Genomic DNA, 23,137 nt, shown 5'->3' with positions numbered 1-23,137 from the left:
CCCACACCTAAAATCATATTATAGGAATTTTTCCCTTTTAGCAAAAAAATGTGCCATCAAATAAATCAATGAATGAGTATTATTAATTTATTAGTTTGTAGTTTGTATTGTATCATTGTGAATAAGTTTTGATTTATAGTTGTATAATGGTCACATGCATAGAAACTTATTCCTACCATTGTACTTGTTCATATAAAATTACTGTCATTCAAAATAATTTGGTTTTCAAAATGGAGGTCTGTGAATTTTTTCTTTTAAAGGTATCTGTATATTTAGAAACATTTCTCTGGAGGAATCTTATGACTGGGGCAAAAAATTTATCCTTGTTAAAGTCAGAGATGGACCAGGAAAAAAAGGATTAGCAAAAGTAGTCAGTGGTCACCTAGAGTGACTGTATTCGGATGGCAGCACTCTTGGCGAGATGAAGTGCTACATTTTTGTTTCTTACCAGCTCTCTGGCCAGGAAGTAGAAGGTCTGATGAATCCTTACCACAAGTTGTTATCTATTTTTGTAAAGTCAGTTTGAAAGCACCAGATTCTCCATGCAGGCATATTTAGATTATGAGGGAAGTTTCTGTGTTTCTTGGTTTGAGAACTCAGTATATAAAACAGGATACTTCTTTGGGACTATGGAAGTGGGTTGTTAATGAGTGGGGTTTTCCAGAATTGCTGACAGTGCTTGGTGATTAACTGTGGTATACAGCTAAGTGTGTAACTCTAGTTGATGGGGGTTATTTTCTTTCCAAAAGATTTCCATGGTTGTAATATTCTTCTTTATGTAATCACATCTTCAATAAGAGGCCAAATAGGTGACAATATTCTCTTGCAAGATCTGTAAATTGACTGTATCAGTAATGGTGTTTGGTGTCAATCAGGCAATTTCTGAGAATAACACCTTTTCCAGAAGGCTAATGATAACCAAATTTTTTTAAAAGGTGTGTGTGTATGTTTCTTTTCTACCCATTTTTGATCTGACTACCAGGTCATACAGCAAATACAGTCAGGAGAGAATAGACTTCCAATTACCCAAATGGCCTTCAGGATACCATCCAATCATTCTCCCCTGACCTGGAGGCTTTCAGGAAGCAACACGAGACTAGGTCAGGTATATAGATGTTCTTTTACTTAGTCAGAGAGCAAGTACCAGAATGGGTTGGCAATAGGCTTTTGATGTCTATTCAAAGTGTTTTTTTCCAAACTATCATATAGCTCATGTAGTCCCAAGGCAGCTATTAAGAGCTGATATACAGAAGCAAAGGAAGCTATGAGAAGCAGAAGGATAACTCACTTTTTTCATGAATGAGTCAAGTTCACTCAAAAGGCCCAGAACCAATATGAACACTTGAAAACATTAGTTTTTCTTTGCTAGTTAGACATTTATCAAAGAGATATATTGAGAAGAATATATTAATTCTATGCATATAAATATTAAAACTTTATTGATAGTACGCTATGGAAGGCATCGCATATACCATATAAATATTAAAGAAATGTCAAAACACAATTATTAACATATGCATAAAATGCTATGTAATCTTAAAATGAACATGGATGCATGAATGCAGAAGATGTTCAGAAAGACTTGGTAAGTGTGATCAGCATTCTTCCAACCATCATTTGTTCTTTCTGTTGTAACTGTGGATTACAAAATTAATAAATAAAAAAATGAGTCATATGTCCTGTGCCTAACAGTGGGATAAACACTAGGGGAGGGGAATCTACAAAATATATAATCCATGATCTCTTCCTTCAAAAAACTTGTCATCTAGTCAGTAAGGCAGAGCTGACATAACATCAAATAATATAAATATTAAATGTATCAAAATAAAAAGCCAGGAGAGAGAGGAAGAAATCTTCCTTATGGTGGTGAAAAGGCAGCTTAGACACAATGAGGGAGGCCAGTCAATTTTACGTGGGAGAAAGCAGTGGATAATTCGTGTTTAATAATAATGAAGCGAGTGGATAATTTGTGTTTAATGATAATATCAATTCTGAATGGACAGAAAAATGTTTTATTTACAGGATAGTGAGACAAAATCTGGAATAGGTAGAGTGCTAAAAGATAACAGACAAATTTAAGCCAAGTGGATCAGGCTAAATTAACACAGGGAAAAAAATGTATCCATTAAGTTAAAATTTTTTTTGGTAAAGCAAGAGAAATACGTAAATTTACTTGATTAAAGATAGTCTGACTCTAACATAATAGATGTATGGAAGAAGGACAGTCATGTTAAAAAGGTCATATCTAATACATGTTATATATAGCTCTCTCATTCTCCATCTCTGTCTTTCCTGTCTATACATATATACACATATACATAAAATGTTTTATTTGACTTATGCCTGATATATGACTATATTAATAATATAAATAGTATATCTGAGTTATAGCTGACCTCTGTGATATCTATCTATTTATCCTCCCTATCTAATGTCTATAACATCTGATTTGTCTGAGCTAGTATTAGTTCATGCTTATTTTTTTGGTATATCATGTTCCAGCATATAAGTGATTTTTGAAAAATTGAAATACATTTTAAAATAAAGCCATATTATTATCCACCAAAATGACAAATCCAATTTTCTGTCTACACATACATATTTTAAATAAATAAATTTTTTTTAGCATTCTCCTTTCATTTTCATTAGCATCCCAGTTTGGAAGACATATGATTGTTGTAATCTAAACATGAAGAATTGATAATCTGAATGAAACCGGTAAGACTGAAAATGGAGAAGATGAAAATGGACATTTCATCAGAAAAAGCAATAGAATTTAATGACAGACTAGAAGAGAAGTGATCAAAAGTGATTATCAAATGCTCAAGCTGGAATAAATGGAAAAATGGTGGCAGAACTCTGAAAATTTGGAAAGCTGAAAATATTGAAAACCATAAAGAAAAATTATACAAATAAAATTCTTTTGGCTTCAAAGCCCCATGATACTTCTGCATGCCAGTGTTCTCAATTTGTTTCTAGGAAACACATTGGAACTAAGTCTCCACATATGTATTAACTTAGATCTACTGTGAAGTCTCTTTTAAGGGTTAATCATAATTTTATTACTGTATGAGTATTGAAGCACTTATTTGAATAGAAATTTTATAACATTTTCCTGCAAATGCAAACTTGCAAAGAGTTGTTTTACAGATGAGAAACTAAGGCCTGGGAACTAAGAGTTGTACTGCTCTGAATCAAATGGGTAATAATGATAAATCACACTTAAGTAGCACTGAACAGGTTATCAGGCACTGTCCCAAGTGAGTTAGGTATATTGACTGATTTCACCTCACAATACAACCAATGAGGTAAATACTATATTATTACCATTCTCATTTTGGAGTGGGAAAAATAAGGTTGTGAGAGGTTGAGAATTATCTTAAGGTTGCACAGCTGGTAAGTGAAAGAAATGGGGTCTGAGCCCAAGTTTTCAGGCTCAGAGTCATTCCTCTTATCCACTATATTATAGTGCCAATCGCAGCAGGAAAGTCAAGAAGAACCAATTGTGACAGTCTTTTATTCTGAAGATCATAAACAGAACTGCATACATCTAGAGATACTGTGTTAGAATTACTTCTCTCCCACATGTACTGAGCACACATTTATTGTAAAAACAAGGAGATCCTCATAATTAAGGACAATAAATCAAACTCAAATAATTTTTTCTCACTTCTGCACAGGGGCATGCTTACAAAACATTTATAAAAATCTCTTTACTGGAAAGCAGACACCAGAGCCCCCCAACAGGAAGCCTACTCAAAACACTGGACAAACCCCACCACGGGGGGCAGAGGGCAGAAACAAGAGGAAATACTACTAGGCAGCATAGGGAAAGGAGACAGCAAATCCTATAAATTAGACAAAATAAGAAAACAAAGAAACACAATGGAAGCAAAGGAGCAGGAAAAAACCCACAAAACCAAATAAATGAAGAAGAAATAGAAAAATTGCCTGGAAAAGAATTCAGAGTAATGATAGTAAAGATGATACAAAATCTCAATAACAAAATACAGAAAATACAAGAAACAGTTAATAAGGACTCAGAAGAACTAAAGAGCAAACAAACAGTAATGGACAACAAAATAACTGAAATTAAAAATACTCTAGATGGTATAAACAGCAGAATAACTGAAGCAGAAGAACCAATAAGCGAGTTGGAAGATAGAATGGGGGAAATAAATGCCACAGAGCAGGAAAAAGAAAAGTGAATTAAAAGAATGGAAGACAGTCTCAGAGACTTTGGTGACAACATTAAGAATACCAACATTTGAATCATAGGCATCCCAGAAGAAGAAGAAACAAAGAAAGAGTCTGAGAAAATATTTGAAGAGGTTATAGTGGAAAACTTCCCCAACATGGAAAAGAAATAATTAAGACCAAGAAGCACAGAGAGTCCCATACAGAATAAACCCAAGGAGAAAGACACCAAGGCACATATTACTCACACTAATGAAAATTAAATGCAAGAAAAAATATTAAAAGCAGCAAGTGAAAAGCAACAAATAACATATAAGGGAAAACCCATAAGGATAAAGCTGATCTTCCTGCAGAAACTCTGCAGGCCAGAAGGGAATGGCAGGATATACTGAAAGTCCTGAAAGAGAGAAACCTACAGCCAAGAATACTCTACCCAGCAAGAATCTCATTCAGATTCAGTGGAGAAATCAAAAGCTTTACAGACAAGCCAAAGTTAAGAGAATTCAGCACCACCAAACCAGCCTTACAACAAGTGCTTAAGGAACTTCTCTAAGTAGGAAACACAAGAAAAGGAAAACACCTACAAATACAAACCTAAAACAATTAAGAAAATGGTAATAGAAACACACATGTCAATAATCACATTAAATGTAAATGGATTAAATGTTCCAACCAAAAGACACAGACTGGCTGAATGGATACAAAAACAAGACCCTTCTATATGCTTCCTATAAGAAACCCACTTCAGGCCAAGGGACACATATAGACTGAAAGTAAAGGGATGGAAAAAGATATTCCATGCAAATGGAAGTCAAAAGAAAGCTGGAGTAGCAATAGTCATATCGGACAAATTAGACTTTAAAGTAAAGGCTATTAAAAGAGACAAGGAAGGACACTACATAATCATCAAGGGATCCATTCAAGAACAACATATCACAATGGTAAATATCTATGCCCCCAACATAGGAGCACCTCAATACATAAGGCAAATACTAACAGCCATAAAAGGGGACATCAACAGTAACACAATAATAATAGTGGGAGACTTGAACACCCCACTTACATCAATGGACAGATCATCCAAACAGAAAATAAATAAGGACATATAAGCTTTAAATGACACATTAGACCATCTCGACTTAATGGATATTTATAGGACATTCCATCCAAAAACGACAGAATACACTTTCTTCTCAAGTGCACATGGAACATTTTCCAGGATAGATCACATCTTGGGTCACAAATCAAATCTCAGCAAATTCAAGAAAATTGAAATCATATCAAGCATCTTCTCAGACCACAATGCCATGAGACTAGATATCAATTACAGGAAAAAAACCGCAAAAAATACAAACACATGGAGGCTAAACAATTCACTCTTAAACAACCAAGGAATCACTAAAGAAATCAAAGAGGAAATCAAAAAATATCTAGAAATAAACGACAATGAAAACACAACAACCCAAAACCTATGGGATGCAGCAAAAGCAGTTCTAAGAGGGAAGTTTATAGCAATACAGTCCTACCTTAAGAAACAAGAAAATTATTGAATAAACAACCTAACCTTAAACCTAAAACAATTAGAAAAAGAGGAACAAAGAAACCCCAAAGTGAGCAGAAGGAAAGAAATCATAAAGATCAGAGCAGAAATAAATGAAAAAGAAAGGAAGGAAGCCATAGCAAAAATTAATAAAACTAAAAGCTGGTTCTTTGAGAAGATTAACAAAATTGATAAACCATTAGCCAGACTCACCAAGAAAAAAAGGGAGAAGATGCAAATCAACAGAATTAGAAATGAAAAAGGAGAAGTAACAACGGACACCACAGAAATACAAAAGATCATGAGAGACTACTACAAGCAACTATATGCCAATAAATTGGATAATCTGGAAGAAATGGATAAATTCTTAGAAAAATACAATCTTCCAAGACTGAACCAGGAAGAAATAGAAACTATGAACAGACCAATCACAAGTACGGAAATTGAGACTGTGATTAAAAATCTCCCAACAAACAAAAGCCCAGGGCCAGATGGCTTCACAGGTGAATTCTATCAACCATTTCAAGAAGAGCTAACACCCATCATTCTGAAACTCTTCCAAAATATAGCAGAAGGAGGAACATTCCCAAACTCATTCTACGAGGCCACCATCACCCTGATACCAAAACCAGACAAAGATGTCACAAGAAAAGAAAATTACAGACCAATATCACTGATGAATATAGATGCAAAAATCCTCAACAAAATACCAGCTAACAGACTCCAACAGCACATTAAAAAAATCATACATCATGATCAAGTGGGGTTTATCCCTGGGATGCAAGGATTCTTCAATATATGTAAATCAATCAACGTGATACATCATATCAACAAATTGAAGGACAAAAACCAGATGATCATCTCAATAGATGCAGAAAAAGCTTTTGACAAAGTTCAACATCCATTTATGATAAAAGCTCTCCAGAAAATGGGCATAGAAGGAAATTACCTCAACATAATAAAAGCCGTATATGAGAAACCAAAAGCCAACATCGTTCTCAATGGGGAAAAACTGAAAGCATTCCCTCTAAGAACAGGAACAAGACAAGGGTGTCCACTCTCACCACTATTATTCAACATAGTTTTGGAAGTTTTAGCCACAGTAATCAGAGAAGAAAATGAAATAAAAGGAATCCAAATTGGAAAAGAAGTAAAATTGTCACTCTTTGCAGATGACATGATATTATATATAGAAAACCCTAAAGACTCTACCAGAAGACTGCTAGCACTAATTGATGAGTTCAGTAAAGTAGCAGGATACAAAATTAATGCACAGAAATCTCTTGCATTCCTATACACGAACAACAAAAATGCAGAAAGAGAAATTAAGGAAACTCTCCCATTCACCATTGCAACAAAAAGAATAAAATACCTAGGAATAAACCTGCCTAAGGAGGCAAAAGATCTGAATGCAGAAAACTTTAAGACACTGATGAAAGAAATCAAAGATGACACAGACAGATGGAGGGACATACCATGTTCCTGGATTGGAAGAATCAACATCGTGAAAATGACTGTACTACCCAAAGCAATTTACAGATTCAATGCAATCCCGATCAAATTACCAATGGCATTTTTCACAGAACTAGAACAAGAAACCTTACGATTTGTATGGAAATGCAAAAGACCCCGAATAGCCAAAGCAATCTTGAGAAGGAAAAATGGAGCTGGTGGAATCAGGCTTCCTGACTTCAAACTATACTACAAGGCCATAGTGATCAAGACAGTATGGTACTGGCACAAAAATAGAAAGGACGATCAATGGAATAGAATAGGGAACTCAGAAGGAAGCCCAAACACATATGGGCACCTTATCTTTGACAAAGGAGGCACGAATATACAATGGAAAAAAGACAGCCTCTTCAATAAGTGGTGCTGGGAAAATTGGCAGCTACATGTAAAAGAATGAAATTAGAACACTTCCTAACACCATACACAAAAATAAACTCCAAATGGATTAGAGACCTACATGTAAAGCCAGACACTATCAAACTCCTAGAGGAAAACATAGGCAGAACACTCTTTGACATCCATCAAAGCAACATCCTTTTGGACCCACCTCCTAGAATCATGGAAATAAAATCAAGAATAAACAAATGGGACCTCATGAAATGTAAAAGCTTTTGCACAGAGAAAGAAACCATAAACAAGACTAGACGGCAACCCTCAGAATGGGAAAAAATAGTTGCCTACGAAACAATGGACAAAGGATTAACCTCCAAAATATACAAGCAGCTCATGCAGCTTAATACCAAAAAAGCAAATAACCCAATCCACAAATGGGCAGAAGACCTAAATAGACATTTCTCCAAAGAAGACATACAGATGGCCAACAAACACATGAAAAGATGCTCAGCATCACTAATCATCAGAGAAATGCAAGTCAAAGCCACAATGAGGTATCACCTCACACCAATCAGAATGGCCATCATCACAAAATCTGGAAACAACAAATGTTGGAGAGGGTGTGGAGAAAAGGGAACTCTCCTGCACTGTTGGTGGGAATGTAAGTTGGTACAGCCACTATGGAAAACAGTTTGGAAGTTCCTTAAAAAACTACAAATAGAACTACCATATGATCCAGTAATCCCACTCCTGGGCATATACCCAAAGAAAACCATAATCCCAAAAGAAGCATGTACCATAATGTTTATTGCAGCACTATTTACAATAGCCAGGACATGGAAGCAACCTAAATGCCCATCAACAAATGAATGGATAAAGAAGATGTCATATATATATATACAATGGAATATTACTCAGCTATAAAAAGGGATGAGATGGAGCTATATGTAATGAGGTGGATAGACCTACAGTCTGTCATACAGAGTGAAGTAAGTCAGAAAGAGAAAGACAAATATTGTATGCTAACTCACATATACGGAATCTAAAAATGGTACTGATGAACTCAGTGACAAGAACAAGGATGCAGGTGCAGAGAAGGGACTGGAGAACTCGAGGTTTGGGAGGGGGCGGGGGGTGAAGGGGAAGCTGAGATGAAGCAGGAGAGTAGCACAGACATATATATACTACCAACTGTAAAATAGATCACCAGTGGGAAGTTGTTGTATAACAAAGGGAGTTCAACTTGAGGATGGAAGATGCCTTAGAGGACTGGGACGGGGAGGGTGGGGGGGACTCGAGGGAGGGTAGGGGGGGAGTCAAGGGAGGGAGGGAATATGGGGATATGTGTATAAAAACAGATGATTGAACTTAGTGTACCCCCCGAAAAATAATAAATAAATTAAATTTAAAAAAAATAAGTAAAAAAAAAAAAAAAAAAGAGGGAAAGGGGTCAAACTGGCTAGAGGAATTTGGATTTTGAAACAAATACATACAAAAAAAAATAGTTCTTTAAACAGAAAAGGAGAGCATTTGCCCTAATTTTAAATGCAGTTACTATGAAAGAATTATCCCTTAAGTGTCTATTATTTGAAATTTTAAAATCCCTTAATATTGTTTCCCTTTAAATTTTTTTTGTTTCCCTTTAAATTTACATTGTGAATTTTACTGCTTCCTTAGTGAATGATTTGCTCTTATAACCATTAATTTATTACACTTTTTAATGTGCATCTACATAAAAGGGAGGACATTTATCAAACCGTATTTGAAACTCATTTATTTTCTCATACTTATTTTCTTTATTTCCCCCTTTCTGTTTTTGTAGTGTGTGTGCCAAAAATCATGCTTTTTATACTTAATAAAACTTCAAGGCAAAACCATCCCCTAACTTACTCTACTCATTTTAATGATAAATGACTGAAGATCTCTATTTGAATTAAAATAACCCAAACGAAAAAAAATTGAAACACTGAAAACTGATTTCATACATTCATTTGTAGATACATTTATCACATGTATCTTTAAATTCAATAATATGTATGTTATTCTAAACTTTCACATCTTTCACAGCAATAAGAACATGCTTTTCAACATGTGTATTTAATTGGATAAAATAAAATGTCATTGAAAGACGCAGGGCTGGAAGGACACAAAGAAACAATGCAATGAAATTAAATTCACAGGTTAAAAAAATCAGAAGTACAAAGATACTTATGACTATCATTATTACAAAATAGCATTTAAAAATTAGTCAAATTCATCTGGTATTTAATTTCCTGCTGTAATTATAAATTCTAAGGACCTGAAGTCATTTTGAATATACCATATTGTCCAACTCTCTCTGAAATTTTACATGTCCTTTATGACATCACAAGTGCTATTGGAACATTGCTTGAATGCCTACAATTTGGGGAATTTAGCCCCTGAAGCACTCATTTATTTTTTATGACCACACATTAAAAATAAGCACTTCACAGAAAGAAATTTGTACTTTAGATTTCATTCATTAATCCTGATTCTTAGGCTGGGCTGAGGGAATAGAACAGGGGATGTGGACAGGGAAGTGAGGCATTTACAGAATTTAATTCTCCTTTCACACAACAGTGTTTCAAGTACTGAGAGTATATAAAATATTCTCTCTTAGATCTCACATTTCCTTACACTTTTCAGTCCTTCTAAGTCTCAGTCCAGTGACTTCTAACATAGGGCATTTAGGGCTGAAGCAAGTCCACAGACATCATCAGGTCAATGTAGGAATATATTCTGCATTCTAGATAAATCACAGTCAACACTTGCCGTCCCTTAAATCTATCTGGGCAGAAGTTTTGCTTGCCTGTTTTTTGTAACAAAAGATACTCAAAGACATTTTGGTTCTGAACCCCATCTGATTCTGACGTATAGCTGGGGTGGAGAACCCGTGCCCCAGATGCTATGTTTCTTTTTACCCTAGGCTGCGATTTTAATAGTCACAGAACTCTTTCAACGCATGCCAACTTTATGTTTAACACTTTTATATGGACTGCTTCTAAACAAAATCTCCAATTTCAGAATGAGCACGTTATTTTTTTAAATTTAGAAAGACCCTTACCTTCATAGCATTAACTCAACTTTTTAGGCTGTTTTTGTCTAGATATTTGTGGTGTCTCATTATGTTTTCCAGTATTTTCACTATTTTTCTAGCTCTGCATTTTTGTGGGCATATTTCCAGTGTGTTTGTGTAAATTTGACAAACATGTTGACAGGACAGGGTCCAGAAAAGAGTTCTGCATACATCCAAAAGAAAACTCCCTCAGAAGGACATAACCTCAGGGATGGTTAGTCACTGAATTCCTAATCTGTCCTGTTTATGACACCAGAGACATTACCCAATGCTATGTTCAATTTAAGAGCACTTTAGACTGCTTTTGACACACTGCTACCATTGCAATGATTTATAATTAGACATGAGGCTGATAATTCCTAGCATTATTTTATAAGATAAATTTGGCATAGAGTTAAATATCATGTAAAACTTGTCATGTGATATGTAATCAAAAGCCTACTACAAAGCTTACTTTAAAACAGATTAGGAAATTATCACTTTTCTGGGTCTAAACGTCTTAAGCAATTTTGACTCTCAGTATTTCAACGCACCTATTATTAAATAACAAAAGAGGTATAATTTTCTAAAAAGCATAGTTCTCATATACATTCTGTTTCTATTGTTACCATGATAATATTTTTCTGGCAGCAATTAAAATAAGAGCGTCTTACCAAAGAAGCTGGGCACCTTGGTAGGCTGGGGAGTCAAGGAGTTGTTATTCATAGCATCATGCTGGGTTGTAGAATCATCCACCTGGAAATCATTCACTGGAAAAAAGTATAGCCAATTGAAATAGAAGACACTGTCACAAACTCATAAATGTTCACAAAAAGCAAAGCACAGAAGTTGTGTTAAGAAAAGTAGATGTCTAGAAAATTGGTATGTTAAATTAGTGAACAGTGAATTATATATATTATATATAATAAAAATATTATATATGTATATAATAAGAATATTTCCACAAGTAATTCTGTGGTTCTTTGTCAAAAAACAAAACAAAACAAAAAACAAACCGGTAACAGTTAATGTTTCACAACTTTAATTAATTTTATGGTCAGATAAAACTGACTGATTTCAGGTGGTAATTTCCAAAGAACCATTTGCCCTCAAATTTTTATAAACCTCAGGGATTTCAGCAGTCCTACTCTTGTGTCTAAATTGTACTACAGTATTCTCAGAAAGGAAAATTAAATAATGTAACCTAAAAACAATTTCTATGGAAATAATTTCCACTATAAATTTCTTAATTCTCTGTTTCTTAAATAAATTAACATAGTGACTAACTTCTATCAGCTTTAGAGTGAATACAGTGGATCTTCTTTTGCATGGCTGCAACAAAATCTGGGTAAACCTAAGCATCCTCTAAGATGACTTATTTTAAAAAGAACACCTATAAAATGAAGTAAAAGGAGATGTGAAATGAACGTACATGTGTCCTCACAGGTGTTCTTGCATTCTTCCAGTGATTCAAAGTTGTTGAGATTGCCGAGGCACCCACCATACTTGAAGCGTTCACACAGCTTTGATTGATTGTTATAAAAATACCTAGTAATATAACCTCGACAGATTCCAGCATCTTCTTCCAAAAAGCAGAAATCTGGCTTTTCTGGAAATTATAAAAATGTCAGGAAGCAATATTCCTTTTTGTAAATAATTTAATTATGTTAATTAAAATATAAATAATGGTTAAGTTGAAGTTATTTAAGGAGTAAATATGAGAAGCTAAACATAAAAGGTAAAAATATAACTTCATCCACAACTATGCTATATCTACTGTGACATTTAGATAAGGAAGATACAATTGTTGTTACACATTGTGTCTATTGGAATTTCAAACTCTAAATTTCTCATAGTAAATTAGTAGGTCGCTATCATCTCTTTCTTGAATTGAGAGAATAAAAGATATTGGGGGTTTTTTACCCTTGGTTTGGAAGTACAAAATATTGTAGCAAAAAAATTGGTTTAATTATTTTTATTAAGCTTATGTGCATCAACATTTAGGAAAGATCTACAAATATTTCATATTTTTTAGGTATGCAGTCTCATTTAAGTATACTTTGTTGTTTCATTAAGAACGGTTTCAATTTTTAAAAAATGGAGAAGAAGCTTTGAGCGGTATGGAAGCTTTCATGGCTATACTTAGAAGTTCCTGAATTCTTATGCTGAAATTAATATCTGTATTAGGTATGACATCCTCCACTGCTGTGTCTCTTATTTTTCTACCAGGCATTGGAATGATTCCAATAGTGCAGAGGCAGAAAGGAAATACATGTTCAGGGACTGGAGAGGCTTTTTAAAAAATTCTAATACCCGTTCTTTGATAGTGCTCCAAACCAGGCTAAACACAGCTGTCATAAAAGTTGTGCCACTGTGATCTACATTATAAGCCTTGTTTACATGCATACTCTGTAAAGAAGAGCAATACATTATTTTCAAAATTATTATGAGTGCAAGATATATTGGGCTTGAATTTTTTAGGGCAAAGCTCCAATTTCCCCATTTATTCCCCCTGCAACTATACCTTACCATAGCAGCAAAAATGAACAGTAGTATCTTTTCACATCTTAAAACATTTATCTCAGGGAAGCAATATTCCTGAGTGTTTTATTATAAAAAGAGCATGTATTTAATAATGAATTATGTCTGCAACAGTAGAAAAACCAATTCCCTAAAAAAAATTGTTTTATTAAATAAAACATCCTATTTTAATATAGAGTAAAATATCTATTTTCTATGACTTCTCCAAGTACCAATTTGAAAGTTATGTTGTTTATTATTTACTGCCCCTTGTTTCTTAAGGTGAATGTTACTATTATTCCCATGGTAATGATTTGTGCTTAAGTTTAATATATGGAACAAGGAAAAACCCTACTTCTTTAAGTTTTTATAATATACTATATCACAAGAGAAAGAAAAATACATTTGATCACTAATTTGATTTGTTTAGGTCTTAGTATGTACTTATGAAATTTTAAATCATATTAACAAATAATATAAGAATTCTATGCTTAACAAAAGGGAGTAGGTAAAAAATATTGCATATAAAGAAGAGCAAAGGGTAACAAATTATGCTGAGAATATAATTAAGGAATTATACAACTGGAAGTTCCTATTATTTATATGAGGCCCCATTCTAGGGCATACATTTATTTTAGGAGTTGAAATTGCATACTTGTAAAATAATTTTGCTTAGCCTACAGTTTAAAATATCTACGGTTACAAATTAAGAAATTCATTCCCAATATTCCTCAGATAAATCGTTTTAACATTTGTATTGAATCTTCACGCATAATCCTTGCTCTAAATTGACGCTCAGCTAAAATCCAGAACGCAGGCTTTAAGCTCTAGGCCAGCTTCAGCAAACCACATTATTTTCACTATTAACTTTTGTTTGAGGCTGCATACTTGGCAATTGTCTTGAATAAAACTTTCTCCCAAAGAGGCTGGAAAGAATCCCTATTGTCTTTGTAACTGTTCTGATGCTGATTCTAGGAAGCATATCACAAAGTTAACTTCAAGTCTATATGCTTAAGGGTCTTCATTATGGATTGGCTTTAGCATCTGAACATTTTTTATACATGTGAATAGGATCGATAGCTTTATTCTCTAACTTTCATATATAATACAAAATAAGAATGATTGAATTCTGAATCATTAAATATAAATTAAGTAGCATAATTTTCTAGTAAATTTCCCCTGCATATAATTTTTTTCCTAATTACATTTTTGAAAAAAATATCTTAACGTTTAAATGCTGAAGATATCATCTTTTACTAGATGGACCAAAAAAACCCTATGTATAAATATGCTGTATTCTTTGATATTACAGATAAGAAGAATTTCACTTAATTGAAGTACTGAACACTTTTGTAAAAATTAGTTCAATATTTATAGAAAGTTATTTTAAAACTTGTAAATAAATACATTTACCTAAGTTGTTTGTATAAACTTTGCTGTTGAATATATTTTATGTTTTGATTGAAATTATGGACAGTAAATTGTCAAGCTTATCAGTGAGTCACAGAATTTTTCAACTCCTTCCCACACAATTAAATCAAAGTCAGTAAAACTAAAATTCACTTTGAATTGTGTAGCTCTTTTATGTCCTGAGTTAAATAATTGGATCTTTTTGTTCAATATTTTCTCATTCAAATGTAAATGCTGTGAATGGTAATTGAGCAAAGTCAGTTTCTAGACCTTTATTAAAAGGAGCATGTCTTTCTTGATCTCTTGTAACATTTTTCTTGTACTGATATAATATATTCACCAAAAAGTAATTATTTTTAGCTAAAAACTATAAATAATTCAATCACAAAAGTTACAATATGTAAACACTAAATAATGTTGACAAAAGCAATTATTTATTGTTAAATATCTCCACTTATTTTTACATATAGACTGTTGAAAACTCAAAGGCATATATCCATTCAGGGTCACACTGGATGAAACTTGCTAAAGCCACACAATGCTGAGATTATCAAAGGATTAGAGATCTGAGAACCAAAGTAAGAACAGCAACATCTAAATCACTATTTGGGGGATATTAAAATAGCATGTGCATGGCTTTGGATTGTTACTGACCTAATACCAGATATCACACTGCATTAGAATGAGTAACCACAGTGTTTGAAGTTCTTCCCTTCCCAAACATCATGTATGTTATTTCTATTTTTTTATTATATCCAGTGAAACAAAACATCATTTCAAAGATCACATGGATTTATGATGAATCTCATATCAGAGAAACTAAGAATTGAATTTCCAAGCACCTTATGTAAACGCTACTAATTAGCACACAAATGGACGTTCACCTTTTTGCAATGCTGTCTTTGTCCTTCTAGGCTTCTTTGGATAACCTGCAAGAAAATCAACATATATGTATCAATTACCACAATTTATAATATAATATTATGACTTTCAATTTAATAAACTGTGTTGTTTTATAGAGAAAAGCTTTGGTCAAGGCAGCTTATTATTAGTTGTACAGCCAGAGAGACATAAAGGGAGGGGGGGAGAGAGAGAGAGAGAGAGAGAGAGAATGTGAGTATGAGTTGGCTTAAATGCCCCTTTCAGCCAGTGATCAGTCAAAATGTCTCCAGACATTTTGGAGAGTAAAATGTCTGAATAAGGTGATGTGGTTCATCTCCCTTTTGAGCTTTACTATGTTTTATTCAACAGTATTTTAAAAAAGATGTATGTGTATGTGTGTGCGTGTGTAATTCTAATTGCACTTTAAATGTTAAGAAAATCTGATTTTTTAAAATTGTGAATAACCAACCCCCCAATTAATGTTTTTTAGATGGTGGATTGTTATAATAAGCTTACATTAAAATACTTTAATGTACAATTATGTTACATTTTTAATTTATGAAGGTACGGAAAGAATATATACATATAAACAGTATGTAAGACTAGAGTGCTAAGTAATCATTTTTACTCTGTTTTACCTACTGACAACAGCCACAGAACAGGAACATAGACATGCCTGATTTTAATGTTCGTGCAATACTAAAAGAGAAAACTTATTCCTTTCTGGTTTCATCACAGGTCAGTGTAATTCATCTGGTTTATGCACAAACTAATTCAAATAATGTGTTTTAGCACATTTGAACTTTAGGTGCATTTAAATTACCAATGATTATCTTTGAGGATTCTGAAAATAACAACCATGGACACTCTATTTAGTTTATTTTTTTGCCAAATACAGTCTGAAAAAATAGATCACGTTTACAGCAAATTATCCAAGTTACCATATTTTCCTAGATTTATGTAGAATATAACATTTATTAATGATGTCATAAGGAGTACTAAGAGTATGTTCTACTAATCCTTATTTTAGTAATTCCTTGAACTCCAATGTATATAAGTGCACATTTTTAATATTTCATTATGAATATTAAAATTAATTAATTCATAATTACCTGATACATTTTAACCATTGTAAAAAAATTTTTTTTGCCCTATTCTTTCTTCATCTTTTTCTTTTCTGCTGGGAAAGGGGAGGGTAAAATCTGAATGCTAACTTTTAATGTTTATTATTTGTTGAAGTCAGCCTAGAATATTTTCTAAGTAGATGGGAAAAGACTCTATGGGCAGAATATTCTTGTTATTGGGTAGGTCCTCACTCTTCCAAACCAAATAAAACACGAAATAAAGTTAAAAATAAAGAGAATGGAAAAAGTATTTACATGCTCTTTAATTCCCTGTGGAGAAAATTCCCACGTAAATCCCCATGAAAAGCCACAAGTGCTTGCATAGTATATGTTTTTTCATCTTTTCACTTTTAACCTCTGTGTGTCTATATTTTCAAAATGTCTTTCCTGTAGACAACCTGTAGTTAGTTCATGATTTTTTTTATTGTCTACTATAGACCTTTTAATTGGAGTGATTATACCATTAAAATTTAATGTAATTATCATTATGGCTGTATATAAATCCCCAGGTATTTGTTTTCTACTTTTCATCTGTTTTCTGTTCCTGTTTCTCTCTTTTCCTGTTTTCTCTAGAATTGGTTGAATATTTTAATTACAATTTTATCTTCACTATTGGTCAATTTGCTATATCTGTTTGTTTTATTTTTTTTAGTGATTGTTCTAGGCTTTTAACATGCATCTTTAATTCATGGCAATTTGGCTTCAAGTAGCTTATGCCACTTTCATCTGTAGTATCAGAACCTTACAACAGTAACCTCACATGTTTCCCTCCTTTCTTGTGTGCTTTAGTTTTAATCCTTTACTATTACTCATGGTGCAAGTCTGCTAGCAATAAATTTTCTCAGATGTTGTTAATCTGAAAAAAGTGTTTATCTCCATTATAAGGGTATCTTTAATAGATGTAGATTACTAATTAGCAGTTTATTTTTTCCTTTAGCTGTTTAAAGAAGATGTTCCATTTTCTTCTCTTGTGAATTGTTTCTTGATGAGAAATTTGGGATTCTTTTGATCTTCCTTCCCTCATGTATCATTTTTCTCATTTTTTTTGATTTACTTTTTAATCCACAATTTTCAGCAATTTGATTATTATATTCATTTGTGTGGACTTATTTTTCTTTTTCTTTTTTTTTATTTTGTCAAGGCTCTTGGTTCTACAAGTTACAGTTTTCATCAAATGTGGATAATTCTTTGCCATTTTTTTGTTCACATATCTTCTGTCTCAACTGCCAGGACTCCAGTTACACATTTTGATAGACTTCTTGATTTCATGTCATGGGTTACTGGGCTATATTCTCTTTTGTTTGCTTGTTTAGCCTTTTTTATCCTCACTGTGCTTCATCTTGAACTGTTACTATTGCTCTGTCTTTCTGCTTTAAGTACATCTGGTGAATTTCTTATTTTATATATTGTATTTTTCAGGTTTAGAATTTCCATTTAGTTCTCTTTTATATATTCCATTTTTTCCTTATTATAGTCATGTTTTCTTTAAATCCCTTACCATATTTATAATAGCTGTTTTAAAGTCCTTGCCTACTAATTTTGTCACCTCTGTCATTTCTCTATTTGAATTGAGTACTTTTTTCTCAATTATGCATCACAATTTGCTGCTTCTTTGAATGTTTCGTATTTGGGGCAGGTGGTATTATAGATATTTTTGAATATTATACTGTTGGCTGCTGGATTTTATTGTCTTCCATTAAAGAATGTTTTACTGTCTTCCATTAAAGAAGTGTTTTTTGGCAAGTACTTTAGTTACTTATGAATCGTCTGGAATTTTTAAGGCTTGGTTTAAGCTTCACTATGGCAAACCTAAAGTACCTTTTACTCTAGGTCTAATTTGGTCCTAATACTAAATTTGCAAAATTTCTTCTAGTCATGTGGGGGCTCTTGGAATTGTTCCATTTACAAATCCCTATAATTACTTTCTCAAACTCATGGAATTTCACCAAGGGCATGCAGTTTTATTATTCAGTAATAAACTCAGAGGGACCCTTATCCAAATTTTTTAGCTTTTTCTCTACGTATGTCCATTATCTCTCACATATTGTCCTTGAAAACCTAGCCACCTCTGTCTACCAGTCTCCCACCTCCACATCCTCCTCCATGGAGAATGCCATGCTGCGCCTGTATTTACCTCCTTTAACTTGCTCTGAAATGCCATCATACAGAATGCTGGGGAGACTGGAGGGCTCATTTCATGTGTTTCCTTTCTCTCAGAGATCACAATCTTGCACTGCCTTTTGATCAATGTCTATAAACAGCTGATTCATATATTTTGTCCAATTTTCTAGTTATTTACATTAGGAGAGAAAGTTCAGCTCCAATTACTCCATCACAGCTGAAGGTGGAATTTTCTCCTTAGGTGATTTTTTAAAAGTTTAGTAATTCTTTTTCTATATGTCAGCTATATCCTTAAAAGTAACTTACTATATAAAACACTTGGCTATTCAAACAATAATATCAAATGACTTTTGAAGAGATAATGAGGATATGGGGGCAAAAGACATGTAGTTATGGTAGGCAGTAATGATGTTTGAGAAAACATTACAGTAGGACATTCATTGAAGAACAAAATGATTATATTTGATTAATTTCTGAAGAAAAGGGTAACTTTTCACAATGGTGAAATAAAAGATTTGTAAATTATAAAAACTAAATAGGTATGTAATTCAGGAAAGAGGCCAGTTGATGAAAATAAGTAGGCTGCTACATGAGAAAGAGAGGATTACAAAGAATGAAGCAACCAGGACTCTAGCCAAGGTGCTGAATCTGAGTGATACTCAACACAAAAGGATATTTGGCCCAGTATGGAAGAGAACAGGGTATAGAAATCTGTGACGAACGGAAAACGAGCAGGCAATCATAAAAACCCAAGGTACCACAGAGAACCACTGAACTGCCTAATCTGTGTTAGTAACATTTCTAGCACATCTATAGAGAGGAAAGAAGGAAATAAGTGTTCTGAGATAAAGAAATATATTCACATCAATTCTTTTCTCTCAGCTCTGAAGCATATAACAGTCCCAGAGGAGAAAAGCTCTCTGTTTTCACCACATTCACATTTTCCCATAGGCCGAGGGCATCATGATGCCAAGGTTGCTCTGTAAAAGCTGTTTAGGAAAGCATTACCAGAGTGAAAATGCAGAGCTGCGTGCTTTGGAAAAAACAAGGCAGCAGTGTTAACTAAAGATACCATCTCTATAGCCCTACAATTTAATTCAACTGTCTCTAAGTACATGCAATGGGGAAATTTGGGGCTAGAAACTGAAGAAATAAAGACAACTCAGGATTTTCTCTCTCTCTAGTAGCTCTCAATTCAGAAGAATAAAACTGAGATTAAAACATTCGAAATTTTGACGAGTAATTGTTTGGAATTTATCTCAGTCTAAAGAGAGAAAACCACATGAAACATTATAATTTGTAGCATTTGCAAAAAAACCCCAAAAAAGTTGTTTTAATAGGATTAAAAGAATAAAAGTGTTCAATAAAGATTAATAATAGAATGTGACGTGCTTTTAAAACTTATAACTTCGTAAAAGTATGAAAAGAAAAGTTGGGTTCAGTAAGGTCTTCATAGGTCATCAGGGATGATATTTTCTATATTATTTCAAGGTTCCAAAGAGAAGGATTTAACTTTCATATATATTTCTATAATTTTCTAATTAGTAGCTGTTGAGAACATCAAAATGGATTAATTCATTATCTTGACAGGGAAACAACTGTGAGATCATTGTATTGATAAAGGAAAGTCTAAGTCACTGTGAATAACAATTTATTTCCTATGAACTCATAGCTGCCCAAGAAGGCTGAATTACACTTAATTTGCTGCAGATATAAAAACCTGTTCTACAAACCTAAGGGTTTTCTTCCCTCTTTATTATGGAGAAGAGTATAGGACAGTAAGCTTAATGTATTTTATAATGACAGATGCAAAAAAATGAAAAACAGTAGTTGAACATTAAAGCTAAAAAAGTGAAAAAAAAAACAATTCCTTGGAATGTTAAAAGAGTTTTAACATTTTTTCTAAAATTATCAAATCTATGAATAGATCTAATAACCCTAAAGGTTTCTGGGTGATAAGTATCTCCAGAAACCTACCTCTTGTACATTTCTCTTTGCACTCTTCCAGACTTTCAAATCGATTCTGATTTCCTTCACATCCTCCATATATAAATTCTTCACATTGGTGAGTGTGAATATTGAAAAAAAACCTCTTTATCATTGCTTTGCATGGGCCATCATCAGCTTTCAGTGCACAAAATGAATGTATAGGTTTCAATGGTAGCAACTTAGCATCTATGAGATAAAAATACAAGAATAACATATAATCCTTCATCAACACTGTAACAATGTAAATATCCTTTTCATTTTCTTTAATACATCTTAATTTTAAGGAGAAGTACAACAATAATAAAACAGGGTGCTATAAGAAGCTATGAAAAGTTATCAAAAAGGTAGATAAAATACATAAAATCACCAAATGAGACAGGTCTTATCAACTTTATTAAACTTTAATAGTTGATTATTAACCAACTTTTAAGGGAAAATATCAAATATCTTTTTCTAGACTCTTGTAAATATTGCTTAAACTTATACCAGTTGACCAATATGGAACTGAGTAGTAGTTATAAGGTAACTGATGTGTCTCCCTAATCTACAGTTATGTCATTCTTACATACAAAGCAACTCTTTAAAAGCAACAACATCAGGGCTAGTACATGACTGTGATTCTCATGAAAAAAAAAAGCAACAAGATGTTTATATTCATATATGTATATATCATACTATATTAAACCATTCCCTAATTAAGAAAATTTAGGTGTTAAATATTATAAATTACGAATAATTTTCTTAAATTATACACACAAGTACTTCTTTCTATAGAAATTAATAATATATAATATTGTATATGTCTGTATATAAACAAAAAATGACATGAAAAAATATATTTTCCCCTCATCACTGGTTACAACTGTCAATTTGAATTAAAAAATAAGTGAAAATATTTTCTGAGTAGTACATTTATGCATAATTGTGAATGCTATTTATATTCCTTTCTTTACTTAAAGATTGATAATTCTATACCTGACATTCTGAGCTGTTAAAAAGTTGTGAGAAGTTAGAAAGCTTTGCATCAAGGACCCTAAGTGGTAAATCTGACTGAGATATGGCCACGATGTGTCACTGAATTAGCACTTTATGTTTATCTGCTCTAGATACATTTTTGTAGGGCTGACAAAAATTTGACCTATCAATTCTATAAATATCTGATCTTAGAATCAGATCTCAGAGTCTCAGAAGTCACATAAATAATTTTGAGAAATGAGCTAGAATAAAAATATTCTGACATTTTCGAATCTTATGGCTATATACCATTATTTCAAAAATTCCTGTAGCACTTGTCATACAATATGGCGATCTTGATTCCCAAGTTAATGTTACTTTAGAACTTCACAGACATCAATTCACTGAAGCAGTGCTTCAGACAGGCACCTTTAATACAGGCCACCTGTAGGCCATAGACAGCTTTACCTGAGTTGCCAAATACTGTATACTTAGGGAAACTATGTCTTATAAATCAATAATCTATCAGATTCTTTCTCATTATTTCCCCCATTTTTGTCTTTTCATATATTTGATATTCCTTACCATCATGCCAAATCTTTTACATTTTCTGTGTTAAGAATATTCCATCCTATTTTCCACCTGCTATTTAGTAATGGTGCCACCAGGTGGTGGCAGTGCACCACAAACACAAAAGATATCACACCATAGTTGTAGCACTTGTGCTGGTAGTAACAACAGCTAACGTTTACTGGGTAATTACTGGGCTCCAGACATTTCACAATTATATTATTTAATGATCACAACAACCTTCTGAATTAGGCATTATTATCTCCACTTTAGAGATTATAAAAGAGCACTGCAAAAATTAATTATTCATCAGAGAGAAAAAGATGGCGGCGAAGTAGAGGGACGTGGAATGCATCCCTCTCCACAGATGCACTGGGAATGCACCAAAAGATGCAATAATTCCCAGAGGGAACCAACTGAACACCAGCAGATGGCCTTGGACACCAGAAAGGACAGCAGGAATCCCCCGACATAACCGGTAGGGAGGCAGCTACGACAGCTCAAGAGGGTGAAGCGGCAGAGCTGTGGCAGACGGGAGGGAGTGAGAAACACACGGAGGGTCCGCACCACAGCTCGGCGTTCCCAGAATGAGACGTCGATTCACAGCTGAACAGTGGGTCCGGGAGCGGGAGCATGGGGACTGGAGAGCTGGTTCAGGGTGAGAAAAATTGTTGCCGGAAAGGTGACGAACCAAGAGGACAGGAGGGAAGAGGTCCGCGGTGAGAAGAGCCTGCCCCTGAGTCAAGCTGCCCGGCCATGATGGCGGCTGGATGCTGCAGGCTCATGGGCGGAGGGGAGGAGCCGCGGGCATAGCCTCTCTCTCTCTCTTTCGGTGCCTCTGCAACAGGCAGTGGAGAGACGCCCTATAGGCCACCTAAGGCACTCAGGGATAACAAGTACCCTCAGGCC

General features: G+C 33.7%; 1 protein-coding gene across 1 annotated transcript in view; it reads right to left on the bottom strand.

Annotated features, from left to right (window-relative positions):
* Nucleotides 1-1,468: 1,468 nt before the first annotated feature.
* The window catches only part of TFPI (tissue factor pathway inhibitor), a 64,879-nt gene continuing 43,210 nt past the window's right edge, over nucleotides 1,469-23,137 (bottom strand). The window contains exons 3-7 of the mRNA XM_057745832.1: nucleotides 20,693-20,890; nucleotides 15,473-15,517; nucleotides 12,091-12,267; nucleotides 11,333-11,428; nucleotides 1,469-1,635 (exon numbers count right to left, since the gene is read on the bottom strand). Coding sequence (XP_057601815.1) covers nucleotides 1,508-1,635; nucleotides 11,333-11,428; nucleotides 12,091-12,267; nucleotides 15,473-15,517; nucleotides 20,693-20,890 — 644 coding nt within the window. The 3' untranslated portion in view covers nucleotides 1,469-1,507. The remainder of the gene's footprint in view (nucleotides 1,636-11,332; nucleotides 11,429-12,090; nucleotides 12,268-15,472; nucleotides 15,518-20,692; nucleotides 20,891-23,137) is intronic.

Source organism: Hippopotamus amphibius, chromosome 8, assembly GCF_030028045.1.
Source record: "Hippopotamus amphibius kiboko isolate mHipAmp2 chromosome 8, mHipAmp2.hap2, whole genome shotgun sequence".
Classification (NCBI taxonomy): domain Eukaryota; kingdom Metazoa; phylum Chordata; class Mammalia; order Artiodactyla; family Hippopotamidae; genus Hippopotamus; species Hippopotamus amphibius.
The sequence above is the reverse complement of the archived record's forward strand: the minus strand, read 5'-3'. Positions and strand labels throughout refer to the sequence as shown.